Raw genomic sequence first — 27,022 nt, 5'->3', positions numbered from 1 at the left:
TGTCTCTAGTTTGGAAACTCAGTTCTATTGAAGTAAATGGAGCTTAATTGCAAACTGCACCTGAACTGGAGACAACAGTAGGGGGAAAAGTGGCCATGTTTTTGTAGCGCTGGATAACCCCTTTAATCCAATCCAAGACTAAATGTAGGAGACAGCACATCCAAAGTGAAAGTGTCCACTTTTAATATCATACCAGTGCGTAACGTTTCGGCTACAAAAAGCCTTTTTTTCACTGCTGGAAAAAGGCTGTTTGTAGCCGAAACATCGCGCACTGGTGTGATATTAAGGCTGCATTCCCACGTTCCGTGATTCTGACGGATCACAGACGTGGAATGCATGTACCGGAATCCTCCCCGCGGCCGGACAGCATCTGTAATTAGATGCTGGGAGCGGGGGAGACTGTATTCATAAGCGCCACGCTATAATGAATCAGCCGCCCGGTGCTGTTACTACAGCGCGGCGCTTATGAATACAGTCTCCCCCGCTCCCAGCATCTAATTACAGATGCTGTCCGGGCGCAGGGGTCTCCGGTACATGCATTCCGCGTCCGTGATCCGTCAGGATCACGGAACGTGGGAATGCAGCCTTAAAGTGGACACTTTCACTTTGGATGTGCGGTCTCCTACATTTCTTCTTAAAGTCAGTGTCTCACTCCAACTTGCAGTCTTAGGACATGAGTAGGAATGTATGCCGTGACAGAAAGAACTCCAGAGGGAAAGATTCCCCATCTGTGGACAGGTATTTCGGGGTTTTGCCTTTTCAGTAATAAGCAGGGTGCTGGCTGGATAGTGAGACGTCTATTACAGTGGGACCAAAAGTCTTAATGGTGCACTCGTCAAGGAGAAACGTAGACACTGGGCGCTTCATGGCATGGGTTTCCCTGGCTAAGCAGCTGCATACAAGCCTTCAGTAGCAGATTATAATAGGTCCTTTTCGGGGGGAAGCCCAAGGCCCTGAGCCAGGGCCGGCTCCAGGTTTTTTTGGGCCCTTGGTCGAGAGAGCCTCAGCGGGCCCCTTTGTATAGCAAATTGTGTGGCATCATTGTTAGAGGGTCTCTATCTCTCGATTCTGTGTAGGTGATCAGCAGTGTATTTTATACTTATTATCCTCCTGTATGAGTGTGTATATTTATCTCTCCATTCTGTGTGGGGGATCACAGACTTATAACTGACTGTAGTGCAGTAACTCACAGGAGGCGGCTTCTCTGTTCCTTTTCTTCTCCGTCTGGCTCTGCCCATCATGATTTCTCGGGCCACGACTTATCCCCACAGGATCTGTCAAACATTTTAGGCTCCTTGCTCCAGGATCATCATCATCTCTATACAAATTCGCCATGTATTGCTCCACACACTAACAATGCCCCCTCTGTGTTCCCATATAAGCTGGTATGCCCAATAAATGCCAGTATAATATAGTATTCAGGCTGCTCTGTGTCCCCATATGGTAAACATAATATGCCTCCATTGCTATGCTGCGGGTGGGCAAGTAAGCCTGAGTAAGCCGACCCTGCCCCGAGCTCCTGAGGGGCCCGTGGCCACCCAAAAAGAGTTATACTTTCAGTGGTGTATTGTCTCCTGGCCACAGTTCTGCCATGATTTGCAAAGAATGGCTGTTTTTTTTTTTTTTTACCAGTTTTGCACAATTTAGGGCATCATGATATTATGTATCCTGTACTATGAACACCGTGCTAGTATTGCCATTGTTACAGTGGGGTTGGGGGGCCCAGGCTTGGTCAACAGCCCGGGGCCTATGGTGAAGTTAATCCGCCCCTGCAAGCCTTACATGAGTAAGGACAATGCACAGTGTCAGTGGTGCAAAGCAGTGGAAAGGTGGTGTGTGACCGCTCATCTCTGTCTGGCAGTCTGACGGACAAGTGTGGGGTTGGTGAATGCCCAGAGAGAAATACCTGCCCGATTGCATTGTGCCAGCTGTACAGTTGGGTGTTGGAGGTTAGATGGTATAGGGCTGATTCTCAGGGGTTGGCTTGGGCCCCTTAGTTCTAGTAGAAGGGAATCGTAGTGCTTCCGTGTACGCAGACATTTTGGACAATTGTAGTAGTAGTTTGGCTGTTGTCAGTTCCAGCATAACTGTGCCCAGTACACAGAGCAGAAGCCATACTGGTAGAGTCCTGACCTCAATCCCTTGGAATAAGCTGGTCCATACAGTACAGGTGTGATGATAGGGCACCCACCGCCCTGGCACCTAGAGGTGACCACTGCACTGTGCGGGCAGAGAGGTGGCAGATGCCTCTGCTGCTGCCTGCTGTACTTTGCTGGATGGGCTCATACAGAGACAGCAGATACTAAGATGCATGTTATGCCACTGACGCAAAACAGAAACATTTATTATGGGATAAGAAAATAAAGATCAGAAGTTCTATTTTACTCTAATTTCACCTTTAAATGTGAAAACAGAAATGTTGTACAGGAATTTCTCATACCCGAGCCCGGCACAGCCATGGTGAATCCCCCTTACTCCCTCCTCCTCCTCCGTCCATCCTCTGTAACGTCTTCCCGCAGCCTTGCAGCTACAGTAGTGTACACGTAGAATACGCCTATACAGTCCCAGCATGATCTCACCACAGCCCTCAGCACTCGTGACGTCACCCCGCCTAGCCTTCTCAGCAGGGGGTCAGGCCGGACAGTGGTGACGTCACAAGCAGTCACGCCCCTTGGAGGAGGGCTAGAGAGCGTTTTCGCCTGTGACGCGTTGCTAGGGCAGGCTGAGGTAGTGTGTCCTGTGGGGCGCACCGTAGAGGGGGGGACGGGAAAGAGCCAGGCATTGCTGAACGGACTGCTTGGTTATTGAAGGGAAACCGATTGTGTGTGTTTTCCCGGCGTATTGCCTATGGATTACAGGAAGCCGCGGAAAGTGTGTCCGGAGTGAGCGGAGAGGGCGCGGAGTATGGCGGAGCCGCGGGAGCAGTGACAGGTGAGCGGCTTGTGGAGAAGTGGTGGAAGTGCTGTCACTTGTGTGTGCCGTGTCTGTGCGCTTACCATCACGTGTGTGTGTGTGTGCTCACTCACCATCACTTGTGTGTGCGTGCCGTGTCTGTGCGCTTACCATCACGTGTGTGTGTGTGTGTGCTCACTCACCATCACTTGTGTGTGCGTGCCGTGTCTGTGTGCTCACCATCACGTGTGTGTGTGTGCGCTGTGTCTGTGTGCTCACCATCACTTGTGTGTGCGTGCCGTGTCTGTGTGCTCACCATCACTTGTGTGTGCGTGCCGTGTCTGTGTGCTCACCATCACTTGTGTGTGTGTGTGTGTGCTGTGTCTGTGTGCTCACCATCACTTGTGTGTGTGTGTGTGCCCCGTCTGTGTGCTCACCATCACTTGTGTGTGCGTGCCGTGTCTGTGTGCTCACCATCACTTGTGTGTGTGTGTGTGCTGTGTCTGTGTGCTCACCATCACTTGTGTGTGTGTGTGCTGTGTCTGTGTGCTCACCATCACTTGTGTGTGTGTGCCTCGTCTGTGTGCTCACCATCACTTGTGTGTGTGTGCCTCGTCTGTGTGCTCACCATCACTTGTGTGTGTGTGCCTCGTCTGTGTGCTCACCATCACTTGTGTGTGTGTGTGTGTGCTGTGTCTGTGTGCTCACCATCACTTGTGTGTGTGTGTGTGTGTGTGTGCCCCGTCTGTGTGCTCACCATCACTTGTGTGTGTGTGCCCCGTCTGTGTGCTCACCATCACTTGTCTGTGTGCTCACCATCACTTGTGTGTGTGCCCCGTCTGTGTGCTCACCAGCACTTGTGTGTGTGTCTGTGCCGCGTCGCGTCTGTGTGCTCACCATCACTTGTGTGTGTCTGTGCCGCGTCTGTGTGCTCACCATCACTTGTGTGTGTGTGTCTGTGCCGCGTCTGTGTGCTCACCAGCACCTGTGTGTGTCTGTGTGCTCACCAGCACTTGTGTCCGGAGTCCGGCGCCTGCTTGTGTGCCCGGGGCTGCGCTTACCTTCCTGGGAACAGATGGCTCATTGTGAGCGGCTCTCCCGGTGTGCGCATACGCAGGCTACCCCGGCACCGGGTGACCCCCTGACGGTCCCGGAGCTCGGCCCCGCCGTGGCCTTTGGCTCTGGATCTTTACCATGTTTTACATATTTAATAAAGTTTCTGGTAAGTTACATTAGGTGCCCGGCTCCATAGAGAGCAGGCTGTGTCCTGGCTGCCTCCTTCCTCCTCCTTCCCTGAGCCCTGGCCTAGGCTCTATAACAGAGATCATACATGTATAGTATAGCACCAGGGTACCCAGCACTATGGTTGTATCATCATACATGTATAGTATAGCATCAGGCTATCCAGCACTATGGTTGTATCATCATACATGGTGTATGGCATGGGTCTCCAAACTGCGGCCCTCCAGCTTTTGGGAAACTACAACTCCCACCATGCCTGGACAGCTAAAGTTTTGGATTTGGCTGTCCAGGCATGATGGGAAATGTAGTTTTGCAACAGCTGGAGGGCCGCAGTTTAGAGACCCATGGTGTATGGCATTAGGCTATCTATCACTATGGACGTATCATCATCCATGTGGTGTATAGCATCAGGCTATCCAGCACTATGGTTCTATCATCATATATGTATAGTAAACTCTTATCCCTATATAGTAAACTATCCATTCCTATAGATGTATCATCATACATGTGGTGTATGGTATCTGGTTATTTGATGCGTGATGGCATAGTTATTTCTGGGGTGGGGTGTGAATGACCTTAATGGCCCTATTCCACGGAACGTTTGTCGTTCATAAATTCGCTAAAACGACCGCTCGTTAACGATAATCGTTCCGTGGAATAGATGTAAACGATCGAACGACTACAGCAAAATCGTCGTTCAGTCGTTATAAAATGTTTTTCAGCATGTTGAAAAAAAATCGTTAGTCTTTCAACGATAATTCGCTAATCGTTTTGTTGAATTAGAAATCGTTAAATCGTTCACTTAATGTGTTGAAAAACTAGGTGTGTTGTATTCAAATTATCAATTAGCTCAACAACTTTGATTCGTTCGTTTGTACTATTAAAGTAGCGCGTGCTCATACCACGTGGAGTAACGTTCGTATTGTCGAGGCGTGTTCTATTGATACGTCATAGGCTTGAAATGTTTTCTATTCGTACGTTAAAACAAGGACACGACCACTTTGCATTCCTTCGCATCCATTTCATTTCATTTCACCGTGCCTTCACTCGCGTCGATTCGTTCGTAATTTTATCACCTTTTCTATAATCACTTCGATTTATCAATGGATAATTGTGCTACAAGGTATTTTAAATTTAACCATTTTCAATGAATGTATACGATGACAGTATTTTTTTTTTTTTTTTTTTTTTTAAAGAAGCATATTTCAAATTGTGATGAAAAATTGAATCACCTACAATCCCAATGTGGTTAGCTCTATGCAGCTCAAAAGACAATGATCAAAATGGAGACTACAAGCTGTACAGTAGGCTGGACAGTATCAAATTTCCTTTTTTTTCAAGGTTTTGACACACCTCTGTCACACCTCTGTCACACCTCCAACTTGAATTCACCGCCTACATTATCACCCCGGCGAACGTTTTAAACGAGCATGTAACGACCGCAAAGTAATCGTTATCGTTCACGTGTTATATGTTGTTGTTCGCAAAATATAGTCGTGCATTAATCGTCAACGAGCGGTCGTTTTAGCGAATTTATGAACGACAAACGTTCCGTGGAATAGGGCCATTAGTTCATTGATATGTGCCCCTATGGGTGGTAGTGGTTCCTGTAGAAGCAGGCTGCTGGGTATACTGGTGTAATGGTGAATCCTGTGGAATATTGTTCCTATGGGTATAACCCCCAGGTCTATGGGTATAACCCCCAGCTTTACCAAACCTTCTATTTAGAAATGAAGGTGTATATCTGGCATTAACCCAAATGAGTTTAATGAATAGTGTATTGGTGTAGATCCTGTACGCCGGCCTTCATACTATAGCACTCCATTCAGGAGAAGGGGAGTACACTGCTGCTGGAGAACTTCAGGCCTGCCCTATCCAATCTCACCTCTAAGTGATGTGGTGTATACGTAGGCCATCAGAGAGGCATGCCCATTGCGGAATTGCCTGGCTATGGGGATCACATGTTACAGGAGAACACTTCCTCTTTTCTCAAGACTTCTCCTAAGTTCTGTTACTCATCCAGTTCCCATGAGGAGATGTGCTGGAGCCATGACTACCCTGCCAGCACTGCTCCCTGCTGTGTGCGCCTTCTAGTTGTGTCCCTTAGCTTGAAGATCTGCTCTTGGGGTTAGCGTGGCATCACACATGCACATATAGTTATGGTTTCTTTAATGCTATCATCCTGTAACATATAGGCAACTGTGTTTTATAATTTCCCATGTGAATACCGGTTTCATAAAGTAGGAGCTAGAGTAAAGATGCTGCAGCACTTCTTGGTATATAGGGATAAGTATGTAACCCCTGTTACTTTAGGGCCGTGCATGTGTATATTGCAATGTTCCTATGTGAGATTCAGGGGGCAGCTACTACAAATGGGTCATCTTTATTATTTACAGGACTGCTTTCTCTTGGTTCTGGATATTATAGTTATATAGCCCCACAGAAAACACATGCCATAAGTCAGTATAAAGACTGTTTAATATGTCATGTTATATGGCATATGAAAGGATAAGTGTATGTATCAGCTGGATCGCCCGGATGGGATATATACAAAGCTGTGTGCATCGAAAATATACTACAGTGTACAGAGACTATGTTGGCACCCAATGGGTGCTGGCCCTGGGTTCACTGTGAAGGGTTTTTGCTTTTAGTCACAGTTTGACTAAAAGTTGCAGTAATAACTGTGACAATACTATGATGTGAATAAACCTAGGTCAGTTTCAGATGACTGTAATAAACAATTTTTTGCAAGTCCTGGTCCAACCATGATCCCTACAGTGCTTTCAGGTTAGGACATTAGACTCGTTCCAGGGTTTGTAACTAGTGGATGTTCAGTACAAACCAAGCAAACCACTTAGCTTGGCAATCTGCTTATCAGCCTGCTGCTTTTCAAGTCCATGCTGCTCCTCCCTGAGTGCCTGGATAAGCGGTATCCAGTCTTGGGAGACTTCTCCTAGGACTGGATCCAGCTTTTCCAGGTACCCAAGGTGAGCGCCATGGAGCAGGCAGCAGGCTGATAAGCAGATTGCTGAGCTAACAAAGTGGTTTGCTTGGTTTGTACTGTAAATTCGCTCATCTCAACCATTATACAGATGCATCTATTACACTCGTCTGAAAAACTGACCTAGTTCAGGGTATATGTACATGGAGTAACTCTCACTGAATACTCCATGTGCAAACTGCCGCTTGTCCCGCATTCTCCTGCTTCCCTCTCCGCTGGCTTCATAGGCTCCATTATATAATCCAGCGGATTCCGCTGTCCGCCCAAAGAATTGTCTTATCAAGCATATGATGGAGCCTACTGTATGTGACAGGGGGAAATTCAGGTGGGAGCACGCAGGGAGTGAGTGGTGTATTCCGCACAGAGTTTTTCTCGAGAATTACTCTGTGTGCATATACTCTTAGACAGCATTCAAGTCTGATTCATCTGTGCTACCATAACTTACAAAAAAATACTTTTATTCTATAGTATAAGGAGTCAAAGGCTTTGTTCAAGCTGCAGCAAGCTTGAATATCTCCTTGCTCCCCCTCTCATCCCTATTCCTGCTTGATGCACAATCCATTAAATAATGTGCCCCATGTCAGGTCCATATCTGTGTGCAAGACTGAAACGCGCAGTCATGGATCATGCACTTGTAAAGCAGATAAGGTCTATACAGCCCAGGCCACAAAATACACTGTATGGCTGGGTTCACACTACGTATATTTCAGTCAGTATTGTGGTCCTCATATTGCAACCAAAACCAGGATTGGATTGAAAACACAGAAAGGCTCTGTTCACACAATGTTGTAATTGAGTGGATGGCCGCCTTTTAATGGCAAATATTTGCTGTTATTTTAGAACAACGGCTGTTATATTGAAATAATGGCCGTTATTTACTGTTATATGGCGGCCATCCACTCAATTTCAACATTGTGTGAACAGATCCTTTCTGTGTTTTTAATCCACTCCTGGTTTTGGTTGCAATATGAGGACCACAATACTGACTGAAATATTCGTAGTGTGAACCCAGCCTAAATGTGCAGGTCCTATTTTTTTTGCAGTCCAGGCTCTGGGCAAATGCATGGACCGTGCCATTCATGGGTTTGTACTTTAATGTGTCCTATACAGTCCATACTTGCGGGTGTGTAGTTGTGTAGCATCAGTACAGAGATACATGTAGGGAGAGCCCAGTGGGGGAGATTTATCAAACATGGTGTACAGTGAAACTGGCTCAGTTGCCCCTAGCAACCAATCAGATTCCACTGTTCATTCCTTACAGACTCTTTGTAAAATGAAAGGTGGAATCTGATTTGTTGCTAGGGGCAACTGAGCCAGTTTCACTTTACACTATGTTTGATAAATCTCCTGTGTGTGTCTATAAATAAATGAGATCAATGGTGTACAGTGGTACAATAGGGGCCCTATGCGCTGTAAAAAGAGTCTGAGTACATTACTTTGCATCAGTATTTGTAAGCCAACACAGAATGAGAATAGATACCAAGAAGTGCTGATCTTTCCATTGTTTATCCTCATGGTCTTAGCTTAATAAAAGTACTGACCAAAATCCTGCCATGTGACAGTCCCTGAAGACAGGGAGCCAGTGTGACTAGTGGATATACCTTTAGGGAATAGTGATAGCTGGGTGTCTACTTGTATTGCAGATTACCCACAAACCATCTCAGGGCTTTATACTAGCAGGATGGATGAGCGGGGGACTCTATGTTCCTGTAGTTGTGGTGATCCCCATTGGTCTATAGTTTGCAGCAGTGTACTCTTGTGTATGATGGAAGCTTTAGTTACTGGTGCTTAGTGCAGACTATGTTATATGATGCACAGCTCTGCATATTCATGGAGGTAGCCCCCGCACACACCGCTGTCACATCTCACCATTTCGTAACATGTAGTGATTTCACCCCATATAAATTTGCAGAACTTTGCCTTCCGCATAAGAAGCCATAATGTTTCACTGGTGAATCATGTATTGTAGCAGCTGGCAACCTCACCTTCCAGATGAGTAACACTGAGGAAGTGTGCGGCTGAAAGTCAGCGGAATGCTGCTCCCATCTCCAGCACAATGGCTCTGCAGAGAAGTGACCGGCTGGGATGTGCATTGTATGAAGCCGACATGTCACCTATAATATCATTTCCAGCCGTTATCTGTGTAACCTCGATGATGTGAAGTGCTGAAGGAAGTCCTAGCCTAGCTGTGAAATGTGTGATTTCTTCACTGGCTGGGGTCACCACGCTTTACAGACAGGAAATGTGAAGATCATTTGTGCCCCTGCCCCCAGCAACATGACTGCTTTTAATCTAGACACAGAGGTTTACACATGTGCTGTGGGTGTGGGCCCGGCAGCTCTGTTTGCTCACTTTATATTCCCACTTTCCATAGTATACTTGAGTTATAGATTTACTGCCACATGTCACAAGTTGCTGACAAATGAATTGAGTGTTGGTTGTCTGCTAGGCTCTTGCCCTTATAAATGCCTGCTCAAAGTAATGGCACCTCTGTTAGGTAACTAATAGTATTGTATCAGAATTTGCTGCACACCGTAAGCTGAAAGTCCTGCAGGGCAGATACCGGTATGTGTGTAGTGTTCTTTTTTTTGTTCCCTCCTGAGTTTTTTTTTTCTCCATTAAAGGGGTTATCCAGTGCTACAGAAACATGGCCACTTTCTTTCAGAGACAACACGACTCTCGTCTCCAGTTCAGGTGCGATTTGCAATTACGCTCCATTCACTTCAATGGAACTGCGCAGCACAACCTGCCCAAGCTGGAGACAAGAGTGGGGCTGTCTCTGGAAGGAAGTAGCCATGTTTTTGCAGCGCTGGATAACCCCTTTAAAATGAAATGTGGGGGGAGGGGACCTCAAATTGTGCCCTTGGATGCGGCAGCACTGCAGTGACCTTGTGGGTTCTATAAAGAATTTAGGCTTAAGGGCCTTTTATAAGGGTTCATTATTGCTAGGAGAGCTGCTCCGGCCGAAAATTGACCATTGCGTCAGCTGATCGCATGTTTTGTGCAGGCGATAAAATTTATTGCTGCCGGCTGCACATCTCCCTGTGTAAGCGTATGTGCGGCCGATAGCACGACTGTGCAATACATTTAAATGGTCGCACCATTAATACAGTGACCTTAGGCACTGCAAACGAGTGCCGATTTTGCTGATCAGTGCTTGTTTGTGTCTTTGCACGTTCTCATATTGGGTTGTGTAAAAGGATCCTTACACTTGACCCCAAACTGTGTTTTCTATGGCACATAGCAGATTTCACATTAAATTCCTTTATGGAGTAGATTTCCAAGTCCAACACATAGACAGTTGTGGGAGATGTGCCAGTTTTATTAAGAGGCTTGTAAGAGATTCTGATCTTAATAAATTCCCCCCTTAAAGGGGTTTTCTACGCATGCTCAATGCTAGTATTTTGGCATTTTGCCATATTCCTTATCGGTAGGTGCCAGTGTCATCTGGTCAGACATGAGCTGCCATCACTGCACCACATAACAGGATAAATAGGCTAAATCTGGGGTACACTGGATTTTTTTTTTTTTTGATGAAAATAAAACACACACATTTTACTTGTATGATGAAAGTAGGGCACTTTCCGAGTAGAAACCTCATTGAACCTTAGATTGGACTCTGTCATCACCAAGAAGAAAGCATTTATTTAAGTAGAGGATCAGCCTGTGTGTGCGCGTCAGGACTGGAGGTTTTTACCCTTGCTGGATGTGACTGATAATGGAGGTGTTGTAGGTTTCTCGTTCTCTCACTATAATTTATATTCTCTCTTTTTTTCTTGCAGTGTATAGAAGACTGATGAAGCTGGATCTAGGATACTCAGCTGTCCTTTATTTTTGTGACAACATTTTTTAATATATTTTTATTTTTATTCTTGCTATGAAAAAATTTGCTTATTTTAAGGTGGTCTTGGCCACCTCATTGGTTTGGGTCTTCTTGGATATATTTCTATTACTGTACTTCAGCGAATGCAACAAATGTGAAGATAAAGAACGGGGCCTGCCTGCCGGAGATGGTGAGTGTACACTTTTCTTGTCACATGTTGTATTCATCTGATGGGCTTGGATGTAGTATTTTTCTATGTTGAAAAGCACACTGATACTGTGGTATTGGTCCTATATTGGTATTTTCCATTAGCTGTAGATAGATGTTACTCGAGGTATGTGACATTTCTGATCAGTAAGGGCACCAGGTGAAAAATTTAGTGTCCTGTTTACACCATGTTTTTTTTGTTTGTTTTTTACATATTAAGCAAGTATGACAAAAAACTAAACAGTAAATATGTCTTCAGGGGTTTGTTGGTCAAACAGGACCAACAGTGTGTCCTTTTGGCCTCTGTCTGCCTAGTAGGATGGAATAACATAGTAGACTACACTGTTCCATCCACCAGAATTTGATAAATGAAATATACATAGTATTATACATTTTATTTTATTTATTTACCTGGAAGCATAGGCATGATGGATGCCACTGTATTGTATCTGTCACAGACTTACATTAAACACATGTCAGTGACTGATGTCATACATTGGCTTACCTCACCTATAGGCTATTATGACATCTATTTACCAGATATGTCCTGGAAAGGGCGCACAGTTGTGTATGTTGGGCAGCATTTGCACTGCACTTGTTATATTTTACTAGATTGGACAATTATGCACACTATGGTGTATAATATGTTTATTTATTTTTATATGTTTTATTTATATAATGGGAAAGGGGGTGATTTTAACTTTTTTTTATTGGGGGAGGGGCTTTGGGGGTAGTGTAATAATGATTTTAACTTTTTTTTTTTTTTTTTAAACATGTTTTTAAGTCCCTCTGTGGGACTTTTACATTCAATTATCACATTATGCGCACTGATCATTGCTATGCCATAGGCATAACATTGATCAGTGTGATAGGCGATCTGCTCATTTAGCCTGCCTCTGCAGGCTCACTGAGCAGAGCGCCGATCGGACCGCACGGAGGCAGATGAGTGACCTCTGGGAAATGGATTCTGCTGTATAGCATAAGGCAAAATATTTTTCAGAAGCTAAAAAATGTATATGCAAAATGTAACAAAACGCAATGTGAACCCAGCCTTAGATGCCATCATAATAGGCTGTGGGTGGTAGACGCCACAGTTAGAGTACCTGTCCCGAGAAAAAACTTTCGTCAAAAGTTTGGATCGGTTGGGGTGGGAATATTTGAACCTGTGACCTGAGCCTTATAATGTAAGTCTTTGGGGGCCATCCAGGTCAGATGAACAGAGCACAGACTTTTCCCACTTGTTCTCAGTCGCAGTCTGAAAAACTTTCATACTAAAGTGACACTGCCACCCCCTTTTTGCATTCTGACTTTTTTACACAGGTGTAAAGGGTAAATTCAGCACTTCTCATACCTTATTTTATATCATACGTCATAGTGCTTGTTCAAGTAAAAAGTCATCTTTTATCAACTGCAGATTGAGCTAAGTGGGTGGGGCATCGCCACTTAGCCCCGCTCACAGCTCCCCTCCATGACATCATAGGGACACAGGCCCCGTCCCTCTCGCTGACCATTGTAATAGGCTGGCTTAAAGGTCTAGGCCCCACCCATCTAGGTTGCCCCATACCAATGGGCGTCAAGGGGGCAGGGCCTATGTGCCGATGATGTCACGGAAGGGCGGGGCCAACTGTGACACAGTGTGTGGGGATAAGTGACACTATTGCTAGGAAATCCCACCCACTTAGCACAATCTGCAGTTGATAATAGATCATTTTTTACTTGAACAAGCACCATGACGTATGATCTAAAATAGGGTATGAAAACTGCTATATTTATTCTTTACACCTGTGTAGAGAAGTCAGAATGCAAAAAGGGGGTGACAGTGTCACTTAAATTTTTTTTCTAATGACATGCACACTTAAAGCATCTGTCACAGTCTCCGATTAATGTGTAGACCCGGTGCTTTTCCCATCGCGCATGTTAAACAGAGGCCATAATTGTGATGTGATCAGAACCTCATTTAGTTCCTATGGTTTCTTGGCAAAGGAATTTCAGAAAATGATGCTTGGGTCAGGTAAGCCATAGCAGGGGTGATGTTGTGATGTAGCGAAAAAAATCCAGTTGTGCTAAGTACGTGTCCATATGCCTCCCTCATAACCTGCAAAACTAAGAAATGGTCATAATCCAAATGCCAGTAAATATTTAACCCTCATAGTTGTGTAATTTGCCCATTTGCAAACAGTGATGGTTACGCATAGCTATGCATTTTCTTGCTGCCTTTAGGCTGGGTTAACACTGCGTTCTTTCATCCGTTTTTTAGACTAGCCCAGGAGGGAAGGGGTTAATGAGATGTGGTGATATGATAATCAGGGCTTTGGAGTTGGTAAGCCGCAGCTCCGACTCCTGAATTTTATCACGGTCTGACTCCAGCTTCATCATAAATGACCAGTCAGACACCAGGGAACTTATTTATCACACTGGTGTAAAGTAGATCTGGCTCAGCAGCTTCTTCCTAATGTCATGCATAATCCTGGGGCGACTTCTGAGGGTATAAGGAAAGATATAAAGCAGATTCTCCTGTGTGTGCAGTGGATGCAGCCAGTCTCCAGCCTCCATGTCATGAACAACACAAAGCTAGTCTAAATGGAGCAGGTGGTCTTTTCTGCTGACAGTCTTCTAACTAAATATTTACCATACACAAAGAAATATTGTCCGCCAACTTTTTCCACACACCCCTTATCTAATAGGGCCAATGCTTTTTTACTGATACATGGAGGGAATGCTTCACCCTGTGTAACTAAATGTATGTGAGAGAGTGTGTTTCTGGATTTTATAAATAGGGGCCTAGATCATACCTCCCAACTTTTGCAAAGAGGGACATGTGCGCCGCGGTCCCCATAGCCACAACCCCATAGCGACCCTCCATAGCCACTCCCCTACAGTCACCACATGCTGCTGACTGAATAGTGCCTTATACAGTATCCAATCCTGCCAAAAATGCCCTATATAGTATCCAATCCCCCATTATAGTGCCCCACATAGTATCCAATGCCCCCATATAGTGCCTCACATAGTATCCAATCCCCTCATATAGTGCCCCACATAGTAGCCAATCCCCATATAGTGCCCCACATAGTAGCCAATCCCCATATAGTGCCCCACATAGTAGCCAATCCCCCCATATATGCCCCACATAGTAGCTAATCCCCCCATATATGCCCCACATAGTAGCCAATCCCCTCATATAGTGCCCCACATAATATCCAATCCCCCCATATAGTAGCCAATCCCCCATTTGTGTGGCCCCAGCGGAAAAAACAATAAACCAGTAACTCACCTGTCCTTCGGTCCCAGCAGCTCCTCTCCCGGCAGAGCGCGCACTCCCGTTATCCTCTGGGGCGGGCGGCGGGGTACAGAGACACTGACTGTACCGGAAGTGACCTGCAGCCTCTATCATGAATCACTTCCGGTACAGTCAGTGACTCTGTAATGCGGGACACGGGGGGCCGTTCCGGGACCGCGGGACAGCACCCCGAAAACGGGACTGTCCCGCAAAATCTGGGACGGTTGGGAGGTATGCTAGATGGAGAGAACATTATTGGTATCCATTTGCAGATGGATCTTGCATCGTTGTCCTGACTTTATTATAAATGCTGTGCTGTGGTTACCAACAAAACCCTGTGGTTGGGATCTTTGAATGAAACATCCTGCCACAGCAGTAATGCCTATGGTAGCATATGTAGCCCAAGTATATTCTACAGGCTGTGGCACTTGATGTTTATTAACCATTTGTCTTTCATCTTTTATCGCCGTTGGACCTACATAATTGACAATGGCAATCGTGATATTAGGGCTTGCCTGTATTATTTTTAGTGATCTTTTTTGGCCGCTCAGCTTGAATAACATGTGCAGAGGCAGTGTAGTATGAACTTGTTCTCAAAGTTGAGTGAAGGGTAAATGAAATAGCAGTAATACATCATTTATTGTTAAAATATATTTGTTCATCTTTATTTGTTGGCTGAATTGCTTCAGCTATAATTTCTGATCAAGTCTTCATGTGATTCTTATTGTACTAGCTTAGATGTATGTGTGAATTTCAGGCAGGTGAAAGACTTGCTGGAAAGGAGTTAATGAAGCTAGTAATGCAATGAAAAGCATGATTGATGGCACGAGAGGGGACCATGATCATGTGGCGCAGATAACCGCTGCTTAGTATCCTTGCGGCAGTGGATGAAACATGCTTCCCGCCAGTCGTCTGGAAAATATGTATAGCTGTTGCAGTTATAGTATTAAATGGAAGGCTGTTTTAGAGTGGGTGCAGGATTTTGTTAAAAAGGTTCTTGTAAATGTAAATATATATATATATAATATTTCCTTGGATTACAAGCATTATTCGTTCCGGGATCGTGTTTGTAACCCAAATCCACTTTAAAACCAAAGCAAATTTTCCCATAAGAAATCACTAAAATGCAGACAATTGGTTCCACACCCTAATGATTTTTTTTTTTATTTTGAATAACATGTAAGACAAAGGAAAAAAACTTTTAGAAACAGCTGGATATGTTATATTATAAGTTACTGTACAGTATAGCAATCAGCATGTGGTGCATAAACCTGAAAAAACAGCAGCAGATATACAAGATGGAACTGCAGATCCCCATAATGTTGTAGTGTAGTACAGCAGGCTAGAATAGACAATCAGGGCTGCTGTCAAAGGTCTGTGTGGTCACATGACAACAATGGAGAAGGAAGTGTGTTCAGCATGGACCAATCAGGAGTGTAAGTGCAGGCGCATTATAGCAGGAATGGAGAGGATGGGAAACACAAGGGCTGATAGAGACTGCAGGGAGCATGAAGGAAAGAGCAGGACATATGTGGGCACAGTATACCAGTAGGGATGGTCCGAACCTGCCGAGGTTCGGGTTCGTGCGAACCGGGACTCTCGGCAATGATTCCCGCTGTCTTCTAACTCCGTGGAGAGGGTGGATAAAGCGGGAGGACTGCCTGGAAAACTGGGATACAGCCTATGGCTGTGGCTGTATCCCGGTTTTTCAAGCGGTCCTCCGGCTGTATCCACCCTCTTCACGGAGGTTTAAGACAGCGGGAATCATTGCCGAGAGTCCGGGTTCGTAAGAACCCGAACCTCTGCAGGTTCGGACCATCCCTATATAGCAGCACTTTGTGTCTGGGGAAAAAGAGGTTACAGCTATGAAGAGAACCTCCACAGTCCTGTCCCCTGATGCAAGCCCCAGCCTGAAGTGGATCTGCCATGATTTGGAAGGTGAGGAAGACTTCCTGGCTTTAGAGTACAGTGCTGTAGACCATGCAATGCCTACATCGGCACATGCACCCTCTTCCCCCATCGGTGCCAAATTCAAATAGCCGGCACATAGCTATTGCTTGTGCCGGCTATGTAACTATATAGATGCCGCTGTCACACTGACAGCGGCATTACCCCCCTCCTGAGCTCGCTCCATATACAGCAGGGGTCGGCTACTGTGTGTAGCAGACCCCGGCTGCTAATGACGCGGGCAGAGCAGGGTCACGGGCAGAAGAGGGAGAGCGGCGCGTCCGGGAGAGGAGAAGGCTGGAGGAGGGGGCGGCAGGAGTAGATGCGGCCACTACATCTGAGCAGGAGGACTATGAGGTGGGGGCGGCAGGAGTGTGAGGAGGGGCGGGAAGCCGTGGCCGGCAGGAAACTCCCGGAGCAGACATTAACAATGTGGGGGGTTTGCAGTCGGCCTGACTCTGGGAGGGGGAGGGAGGCTGTAACCTGCAGATTACAGACAAATCCAGGTCACCCTGCTGGGTCAGTGGTCAGCATGCCCTGACATCAGGAATAGTAAAACTACAGCCCCCATCATCCCCCCTGCTGGCTGGTGTGTGTTATATGACTACAACCCCCATCATCCCCCCTGCTGGCTGGTGTGTGTTATATGGCTACAACCCCCATCATCCCCCCTACTGGCTGGTGTGTATTATATGGCTAAAACCCCCATCCTCCCCGATAGCAGGTGTGTGTGTTACATGACTAAAACCCCCATCCTCCCCCCTGATAGCAGTTGTGTGTTACATGACTACAGTCCCTATCCTCCCCCCTGGTAGCAGTTGTGTGTTACATGACTACTTCCTCCATCACCCCCCTGATATCTGACGTGTGTGTTACATGACTACAACCCCCATCCCTAGCAGCTGAAGTGTTATTGTCCATACTACCTGTCACCTTCCTGATCAAGCACGGTAAACCGAGCAAGCACAGAAACCACCAAATTCAGTACCACATAAAAACATGGTACTTAATAAAACTACAGATCACGGCGCAAAAAATGCACCCTCACCTCCCAGCCAGACAGGCTGAGATAAAAAAAAAAAAAAAGTGAGTCAGAGTTGGGCAAGTTTTTAATTTTTTTTAAATAATGGGGACTTTATTTTTAAAGTAATAAAATTAGGGGAACATAAATTGGTTCGTACTGACCTGAACAAGGGGGTGTGTCATTTCTATTCTTGTGTTTTTTTTTTTTTTTGTTTGTTTGTTTTTTTTTGTTTCTTAAATATAATTTAAGTTTCAAATTGGTATCGAGCATTGAAAAAAAAAAAAAAAGTTGGTATTGGTATCGAACTCAAAATTCTGGTATCGTGACATCACTATTATATATATATTTATTAGGTACACCATGCTAGTAACTGGTGGTCTTCTGCTGCTGTAGCCCATCTGCCTCAAAGTTGGACGTACTGTGCGTTCAGAGATGCTCTTCTGCCTACCTTGGTTGTAACGGTTGGCTATTAGAGTCACTGTTGCCTTTTTATCAGCTCGAACCAGTCTGCCCATTCTCCTCTGGCATCAACATGGCATTTCCGCCCACAGAACTGCCGCTCCTGGATGTTTTTTCTTTTTCGGACCATTCTCTGTAAACCCTAGAGATGGTTGTGCGTGAAAATCCCAGTAGATCAGCAGTTTCTGAAATACTCAGACCAGCCCTTCTGGCACCAACAACCATGCCACGTTCAAAGGCACTCAAATCACCTTTCTTCCCCATACTGATGCTCGGTTTCAACTGCAGGAGATTGTCTTGACCATGTCTACATGCCTAAATGCACTGAGTTGCCGCCATGTGATTGGCTGATTTAGAAATTAAGTGGTAACGTGTAGTTGGACAGGTGTACCTAATAAAGTGGCCGGTGAGTGTATTTATGTATATATATAATTTTTTTTTATGTTCACACCTTTTTTTTTTTTTTTTTTTTTACAAACAAATGTCTTGTGCATCTTAAGTGTTCAGATCATGAATGATCTTTGTGAGTAAATAGACTTACCATAGACTTACATTTTGCATCTTATTTGTTTAAGTGACACAGAGTGCATTGACCTCGCCTGGCTCATTCTTCTGATGGGACTAAGTATGAACACTCAGACCCTCACAGATAAAAACCCCTTATATATAAAAAAAAAAATTAAACTCCCAGGGCCCATGGCTACAGTAATGTGAGAAATTTTAAAAACACTGAATTTTTGCCTTATTTACCTTTTAATCCACCTATAAAAAAATAAAAGTATGCGTGTATGTATATGTATGTGTGTGTGTGTGTATATATATAATATATAATTATTATACACACACACAGTGGTGTGAGTAACTTGGATTGAGAGCATTTTGCAAGAAGAGCTCAGTTTTTCAAAATGGTAACTCTGTTTAAGAGCATTGTTTTGGTTTAAGAGCTCCCTGTACTCGTTGTGAGGGAGAGTGGAGGAGGGGCATGGTCTGCATAGCGAGGTCTACAGCCCTGTACTCTGACCCAGGAAGTCTCCTTCACCTTCCAAATCATAGCAGATCCACCTCAGGCTGAGGCTTACATCTGGGGACAGGACTGTGGAAGGTAATCTCTTCATAGCTGTAACCCCTCTCTCCCCGGACAGAGTGCTGCATTTATGTGCCCATTAATGTCCTGCTCATTCCTTTATGCTCCCTGCAGTCTCTGTCTGCCATTGTGTTTCCCATCCTCTACATTCCTGCTATAATGTGCCTGCACTTACACTCAGTTATACAGTCTTGGCCAAAACTTTTGAGAATGATACAAATATTAATTTTTACAAAGTCTACTGCTTCAGTTTTTAAAATGGCAATTTGCATATACTCCAGGATGTTATAAAGAGTGATCAGCTTAACAGCAATTAATTGCAAAGTCAATATTTGCCTAGAAAATTAACTTTATCCCCCAAAACACATTTCAACATCATTGCAGTCCTGCCTTAAAAGGACCAGCTAGCATCGTTTCAGTGATTGCTCCATGAATACAGGTGTGGGTGTTGATGAGGACAGGGCTGGAGATAAATCTGTCATGATTAAGTAAGAATGACACCACTGGACACTTTAAAAGGAGACTTATGCTTGGCATCATTGTTTCTCTCCTGTTAACCATGGTTATCTCTAAAGAAACACGTGCAGTCATCATTGCACTGCACAAAAATGGCCTAACAGGGAAGAGTATTGCAGCTAGAAAGATTGCACCTCTGTGAACAATCTATCTCATCATCAATAACTTCAAGGAGAGAGGTTCCATTGTTGCCAAAAAGGCTCCAGGGCGCCCACGAAAGACCAGCAAGCGCCAGGACCGACTCAAGTGTTTCAGCTGCGGGATCGGGCTACCAGCAGTGCAGAGCTTGCTCAGGAATGGCAGCAGGCATGTGTGAGTGCATCTGCACGCACTGTGAGGCTGAGACTCTTGGAGCAAGGTCTGGTCTCAAGGAGGGCAGCAAAGAAGCCACTTCTCTCCAGAAAAAACATCAGGGACAGACTGATATTCTGCAAAAGGTACAGGGAGTGGACTGCTGAGGACTGGGGTAAAGTCATTTTCTCTGAATTCCCTTTCCGATTGTTTGGGACATCTGGAAAACAGCTTATTCGGAGAAGACGAGGTGAGCACTACCACCAGTCTTGTCTCATGCCAACTGTAAAGCATCCTGAAACCATTCATGTGTGGGGTTGCTTCTCAGACAAGGGAATCGGCTCTCTCACAGTCTTGTCTAAAAACACAGCCATGAATAAAGAATGGTACCAGAATGTCCTCCAAGAGCAACTTCTCCCAACCGTCCAAGAGCAGTTTGGCCATCAACAATGCCTTTTCCAGCATGATGGAGCACCTTGCCATAAAGCAAAGGTGAAAACTAAATAGCTCAGGGAACAAAAGGCTCCATGGCCTGGAAACTCCCCAGATCTTAATCCCCATTGAGAACTTGTGGTCAATCATCAAGAGACGGGTCGACAAACAAAAACCAACAAATTCTGACAAAATGCAAGCATTGGTTTTGCAGAAATGGACTGGTATCAGTCAGGATTTGGTCCAGAAGTTGATTGAGAGCATGCCAGGGAGAATTGCAGAGGTCCTGAAGAAGAAGGCCAACACTGCAAATATTGACTTATTGCAACAACTCATTCTAACTGTCTATATAAGCTTTTGTTACTCATAATGATCGCAATTATATTTCTGTATGTGATAAAAACATCTGACAAACACACATAAAAACCAGAGGGCAGAAGATCATGTGAAAATATAATATTTGTGTCATTCTCAAAACTTTTGGCTATGACTGTACACACTGCTGCTATAATGTGCCTGCACTTACACTCAGCCATTCACATTGCTGTAAATAAACGTTTCTTTCCTCCAGCTGTTATTCTCACTTCCTGATTGGTCCATGATGAACACACACCCCTTCCCCATTGCTGTCACATGACCACACAGACCTCTGACAGCTTCCCTGCTTCTCTGTTCTAGCTTGTTGTACTACGCTACTGCATTATGGGGATCTGCAGTTCCATCCTGTATCTACAAACTGCTGCTGTATTTTCAGGTTTATGCACTTACTATACATTATACTCCACATGCTGATTGCTATACTCTACAGTAACCTATACTCTACAGTAACTTATAATATGTCATGTTCAGCTGCTCTAAATGTGTTTCATTTGTTTTACTTGTTGTTCAGAATATAAAATAATTATTTTTTGGGTGTGGAACCAATTGTCTGCATTTCAATGATTTCTTATGGGACAATTTGCTTTGGTTTAATAGTGGATTTGAATTACAAGCACAGTCCCGGAACGAATTATGCTCGTAATCCAAAGCACCAGTAAAAAAAAAAAAAAATATATATATATATATATATATATATATATATATATATATATATATAACGGTTATTGAAAACAACTATTAACATGTCTTAGTGATATACCATTAAGTGGATCCAACAGCATCAATATAAAGCCTGACTCGTCGTCAAAATTAGATACGCACCAGAAAGCCTTCAATCCCAGTTGGAGGCTACATTATATAATCGATGGCAAAGGCCCCCACTCAGGCCCTGCTGTTGTAATGTTGCTCTTGTGTATGTTGCTTTATGAATAAAAGTCACTGACGTTTTGCACAAAAAAGTTGGCCTTTCTTTTTGATACTCATTTAAGGAGAATACCACTACTTTGGTCCCTGGTGTCCAGCTGCTCCCTGGTCTTGAAAAGGGACTTGTGTGCCCCATGTTCTCGCTCCCCCCAGTCACTAAGTTTTCATGGGGCCCCATGCTCCTAGCTATGCCCCTGCCTCTCATCTATTCCTGTTCTACTACTACACCCCTCATCTTTACCTGTACTACTACTACAGCCCTCATCTGTTCCTGTAATACTACACCCCTCATCTTTACCTGTACTACTACAGCTCTCATCTGTTTCCTGTAGTACTACTACACCCCTCATCTTTACCTGTACTACTACTACTACTATAACCCTCATCTGTTCCTGTACTACTACACCACTTATCCACTACACCTCCACAATACACTTGTCTCAAGCATCATTAAAATAGTATCTTACGCTGCAAATAGAAAAATGTTGTTTATTTAGCAAAAAATAAATAAATCAAGATTTAAATCAAGAATTGTCAAAAAAAAAAAGTAAAATTTAGATTTTATTTTTTGACCATATTGCCCAGCCCTACGCTGAGGTCTTGCGTGGAGCCCCAGATGGAGGAAGATTATCAATGGTCTTGTATGTCTTCTATTTTCTAATTATTGCTCTCACAGTTGATTTCACAGGTTTAAGGGTACAAACACACAGCGTATACGCAGCAGATCTGCAGTAGATTTGATGCTGTGTTCAGTTATTTAGATCTAATCTGCTGCGTATTTGCTGTGTACCGCAGCAGTAAATACGCAGCGTATACGCCGTGTGTGTTTGTACCCTAAAAGTTGTTTTTTAGGACAAAACCTGCATCACTTGCCGAACAGACCCCAGGACAGATCTTTGATTGAAAGCAGCTGACGGTACAAGTATTTTTTTTTTTTTTTTTTTGGGGGGGGGGGTCAGATTGTTGGTACAGAGTCGCTTTAAGGGGTTAAAGAAATACCATGCAGAAAAACCACACTACAATCTCATCTCCAGAGCCGTTGCTGTTTTTGCATTTTTAGCTTGATATTTGGCTGTATGAACATACATACATTCATCCATTTTTCCTACTTCCAACACGTCAACATCTGAACCTGACTGTTCACTTGCTGCGTAATGTTTGTGTGTAACGTTTTTTTTTCCTAAATAAAATAATTTTCCTGAACCCTCAGAACCACCCCCTGAGGATTTAGAATTTACTGCCAGTGTTCAAAAGCATTAATCCAGAAGGAATAGTTGTGGTAACTGTTTATGCTTGCAACTGGAGGAAAAACAGGAGAAAAATAACAAAAATGAATTAAAACAATTATATACATAAGCTGCGGACATTGAGGTGCTGATGGTTTTAAGGAGGAGTGGTATTATCATGGGAACTAAGGCCCATTCACACTAAGGAACAGGGGCCTCTGTTCTCCGCGCCTCTCCGCTTAAAGAATTGACATGTCAATTCTTTAAGCAGAATTTCTGTGCTGATTCCGTAGTGTGAGCGGGCCTAATTGTCAAAGGGATATTCCCCTCAAACATACATTTTCATATGTTGCTGCCCATGGTGAGACTAACAATCCATTCCATACTTGTTATTATCTATTCGGTCTCCTCCCCCTAGTTCTGAGCTGCTGCTTTCTGCTGAAGATGCAAAAAAGTCTCCAGGAGGGGGGGGGGAATTCAACATGTATTTTACCTGAGCGGAATACTCCTTTTGAAGGAGTTATCCACCTAAGAGCTAGAAAAATGAAATGCTGGCTGCTTGAGCAGTCTAATTTCTGCCAGTCCTGAGTTACAATTTTTTCTAAAAGCGGATCTATAACCAAGATGGCCGGGAAACTACATTTCCCATCATGCATCTCCCTAATTGGTCAAACTGCGTACATGCCCCCTTAGCTTTCTTTCCTGACCACTTTTGTCATTACTATTGCAGAGTAAACAAAGCACTTTTTTCACTGATTTAGCATTACACCACATCGCCCCAGCATGTATTCTATACTAGCTGATGATGTAGCAGAGCTGACATGCGCATGATGTAGCAATGTGCTACATAATGAGCATCTGTTTACCGGGGGGGGGGGGGGGTATAGTGCAGGTTTAGATCTTTGCTTGCATCCAGACTTTAAGAACATCCTTAACACTTACAATATACAGAGTTGTGACACAAAGACAGGTACATATGCCTACATTCACTGACAGCAAGCAGAGATAGAAAAATACCTTTTCATATTACAGAGACCTAGGTAGAGATGAGCAAACCTGCCGAGGTTCGGGTTTGTATGAACCTGAACTCTCTGCTTCTGACTACCGCTGTCTGCCCGCTCCGTGGAGAGGGTGGATACAGCCGGAGGACCGCTTGGAAAACTGGGATACAGCCTATGGATACGAAACCCGAACCTCGGCAGGTTTGCTCATCTCTAGACTTAGGCTCAGGGACACAGTCTATGGAAGCAGCACATTAACTAGCAGGTGTAGATGATGTCTCCTGGGGGTTGGGGGAGAGATCACATGTCCTGTGTCTACAAAGGGAGAGGGGGGAGAGAGGGAGCTGAGCATTGTCAGGGTGGACATAGACAAGATGAATTTAGATGTCCAGAGCCGATAAGAATGAGAAAAAAACAGGTGCAAGATAGGTTATACAGGTATATTAGGCATAGGGCAGTATTGGGTAAGGGTCCTTTTACACAGAAAGATTATCTGCCAAAAATTTGAAGCCAAAACCAGGAATTGATTTGAAAAGAGGAGAAATCTCAGGCTTTCCTTTATGACCAAATCTCTGTTTATAGTCTGTTCCTGGCTTTGGCTTCAAGTCTTTGGCAGATAATCTGTCAGATAATCTTTCTGTGTAAATGGACCCTAATGCTGGGTTTACACAAAGCGATAATTCGCCCAATCGAACGATTAACGATTTTGAAGCAACAATTGGTTTTTATAACGATCAGTGTTTAGACTGAGAAAAATCGTTAGAGGATTCGTAAGAAAAGTCGTTATTGCGATCGTTTTTAAGATCGCTTAAGCCCATCTTTCACATAGGGTGAATCTTTGAAAGACTGTTTACACAAAGCGATCTTCGAATATTTAGCGAACAACGGACTATGATTTGAGAACATGTTGAAAGATCAAAATGATCGATTTTTCGCTCATCGCTTGATCGTTTGCTGTGTTTACACGGAACTATTATCTATCAAATGCGATCGTTATGGGGAAAATTCGAACGATAATCGTTCTGTGTAAACCCAGCATTAGGGGGATGGTTTTACAATATTGTTTTTGTTACCTAAATAACCGATTGAAGCAGGGCCGTATTAACAGCTGCTGCTGCCCTAGGCACTAAACATGAAGACGCCTCACTCGTTTTGGCCACCTGCATTTCTCGTCATGTAGAAACATTGTCTGAATCGCGTTTTTCATGTTTTTAAACTGCTTAAAACATAAACTAATTTCCTCATAGAATCAATGATTAGAGCCGTCTGCATATTGTCTGAGAGAATTCTTACCACAGGATTGGTAGATTAGTAGGAATAGCTCCAGGTGTCCCATAACCACCGCCAAACCAGACCTGAACAATACCGCCGTACTGTGACTGGATCACACCTCCACACCAGACCTGAACAATACCACCATACTGTGACTGGGTAACACCACCAGACCTGACCAATACCGCCATACTGTGACTGGATCACACCGCCACACCAGACCTGAACAATACCACCATACCACCAAGTTAGTTGGGCTAAGTTGGTTTAATGGATAATATGGTCTACTGGACTCCTAGCCTTAACTGATAAATAATGGTTTTGGACAGATAGGAGCAGTGCTTTCTTATTGTGCATTGACAGGGCAATTGAGTTGTCAGATAATTCTGTAGGTGTTTAAATTGTGGAATGGATATCTGTGGTTGTTGTACAGATAGTTCCTAGACATGACAAGACAGACTGACATAATACTCATGCTATTCTCATTTCTGAGAAACCTTATTGTAAATATTATACCTCATGTATTTTTAATGCATACCTAATAAAATTGTATATTTTACTTCAAGCGCATCCTTTTTCTTCTAATGATTTGTATACGCAAGGATACTTTGACCTGATTTTGGTGGGTGTACCATTGTTTACACTATATGTTTATACCAGACCTGACCAATACCACCATACTGTGACTGGATCACACCGCCACACCAGACCTGAACAATACCACCATACACCCCCTCCCCTTGAAAAGACATCAGATTTACTGACAAGTCTGAACAGGGGATGGGACTGGAAAGTAAAAAAATAAAATCAAAACAAAAGTTGGTTCCTTCCCCCTGCTGCCTGGTGCTGCCCCCTGTAAGGTGCTGTCCTAGGCACCGGACCACGGGTGCCTAGTGGCAAATACAGCACTGCATTTAAGTACCTGCTTTGTCTGTAATAGGCACATACTCTACAGCCCTCCAGCTGTTGCAGATGTGCCATTTCCATCATGGTTGGACATCCATTGGCTATCTAGGAATGATGGGAACTATATTGCTGCAAAACTACAACAGTTGCAAACTACAAGTTGTGCTGGTCTTAAAGGGGTACTCCGGCGGGAAGGCACTTTTTTGATGGGACCGGGAAGGGGGTGACTGAGGAAAAAAGATGTCCACTCACCTCCCCAGTTCCAGCGGCGGGTCCCGCATCGCGGCGCTCTGGTCCCCGGTTCCCGGCCGCTTCCTGGTGTCTGACGCCGCCCGAGTCAGATCTGTTGGTGGAATAGGGCCTTTAGACATTGGAAACTAGGTGAATGTATTTGGCATATGGGCTGCATACACTGAATGTAGACTTACTGTATGATGTGCATCAGTATACAACAGCAGATTGTTCTTTCCTGTACTGAGTGGTATTTCTGACTATAGATTGAAGCTTTATTTTCCCAGAATGGAAGGTCACGTTGAGATTTCCTACTTTAATTGCTGAAAGTAATGGTGTGTTTCCACGAAACGATTATCGTTCGAATTTTCGTGATAACGATCGCATTTGAGCTATAGTCGGCTCGTGTAAACACATCGAACGATCAAGCGACGAGCGATAAATCCATCATGATCTTTAAAATGTTCTCATCGTTGGTTGTTCACTGAAAATTCGCAGAATTCGCTTAGTGTAAACAGTCTTTCACCGATTCACCCTATGTGTGTGAGAGGCTTAAAACGATGGTAATAACTATTTTTCCAAACGATATATTGTTCCATCTAAACACTGATCGTTATAAAAAACACATTGTGACTTCGAAATCATTAATCATTCGATTGGGCGAATTATCGCTCTGTGTAAACGCACAATTTAAAATGGCTGTCTTTTCCTTTTTCTTTTAGCTGGGCTGCAGTCTCACCTGCTTCTGGTAATTGCTTCATGCAGTCATTTAGGGCTGTACACATGGAATTTGCAGCAAGTCATGCTCTGTGGTGACACCATTGACTTAGAAGTGTCTCATCCTGGTCACATGGGAGCATTATAGCTGGGAAAGCATTGCATGTAG

General features: G+C 44.2%; 1 protein-coding gene across 1 annotated transcript in view; it reads left to right on the top strand.

Annotated features, from left to right (window-relative positions):
- Nucleotides 1-2,682: 2,682 nt before the first annotated feature.
- The window catches only part of GALNT1 (polypeptide N-acetylgalactosaminyltransferase 1), a 127,894-nt gene continuing 103,554 nt past the window's right edge, over nt 2,683-27,022 (top strand). The window contains exons 1-2 of the mRNA XM_069958234.1: nt 2,683-2,931; nt 10,918-11,148. Coding sequence (XP_069814335.1) covers nt 11,013-11,148 — 136 coding nt within the window. The 5' untranslated portion in view covers nt 2,683-2,931; nt 10,918-11,012. The remainder of the gene's footprint in view (nt 2,932-10,917; nt 11,149-27,022) is intronic.

The sequence above is a fragment of the Dendropsophus ebraccatus genome, chromosome 2 (genome assembly GCF_027789765.1).
Source record: "Dendropsophus ebraccatus isolate aDenEbr1 chromosome 2, aDenEbr1.pat, whole genome shotgun sequence".
In the NCBI taxonomy this organism is placed as follows: Eukaryota; Metazoa; Chordata; class Amphibia; order Anura; family Hylidae; genus Dendropsophus; species Dendropsophus ebraccatus.
The sequence above is the reverse complement of the archived record's forward strand: the minus strand, read 5'-3'. Positions and strand labels throughout refer to the sequence as shown.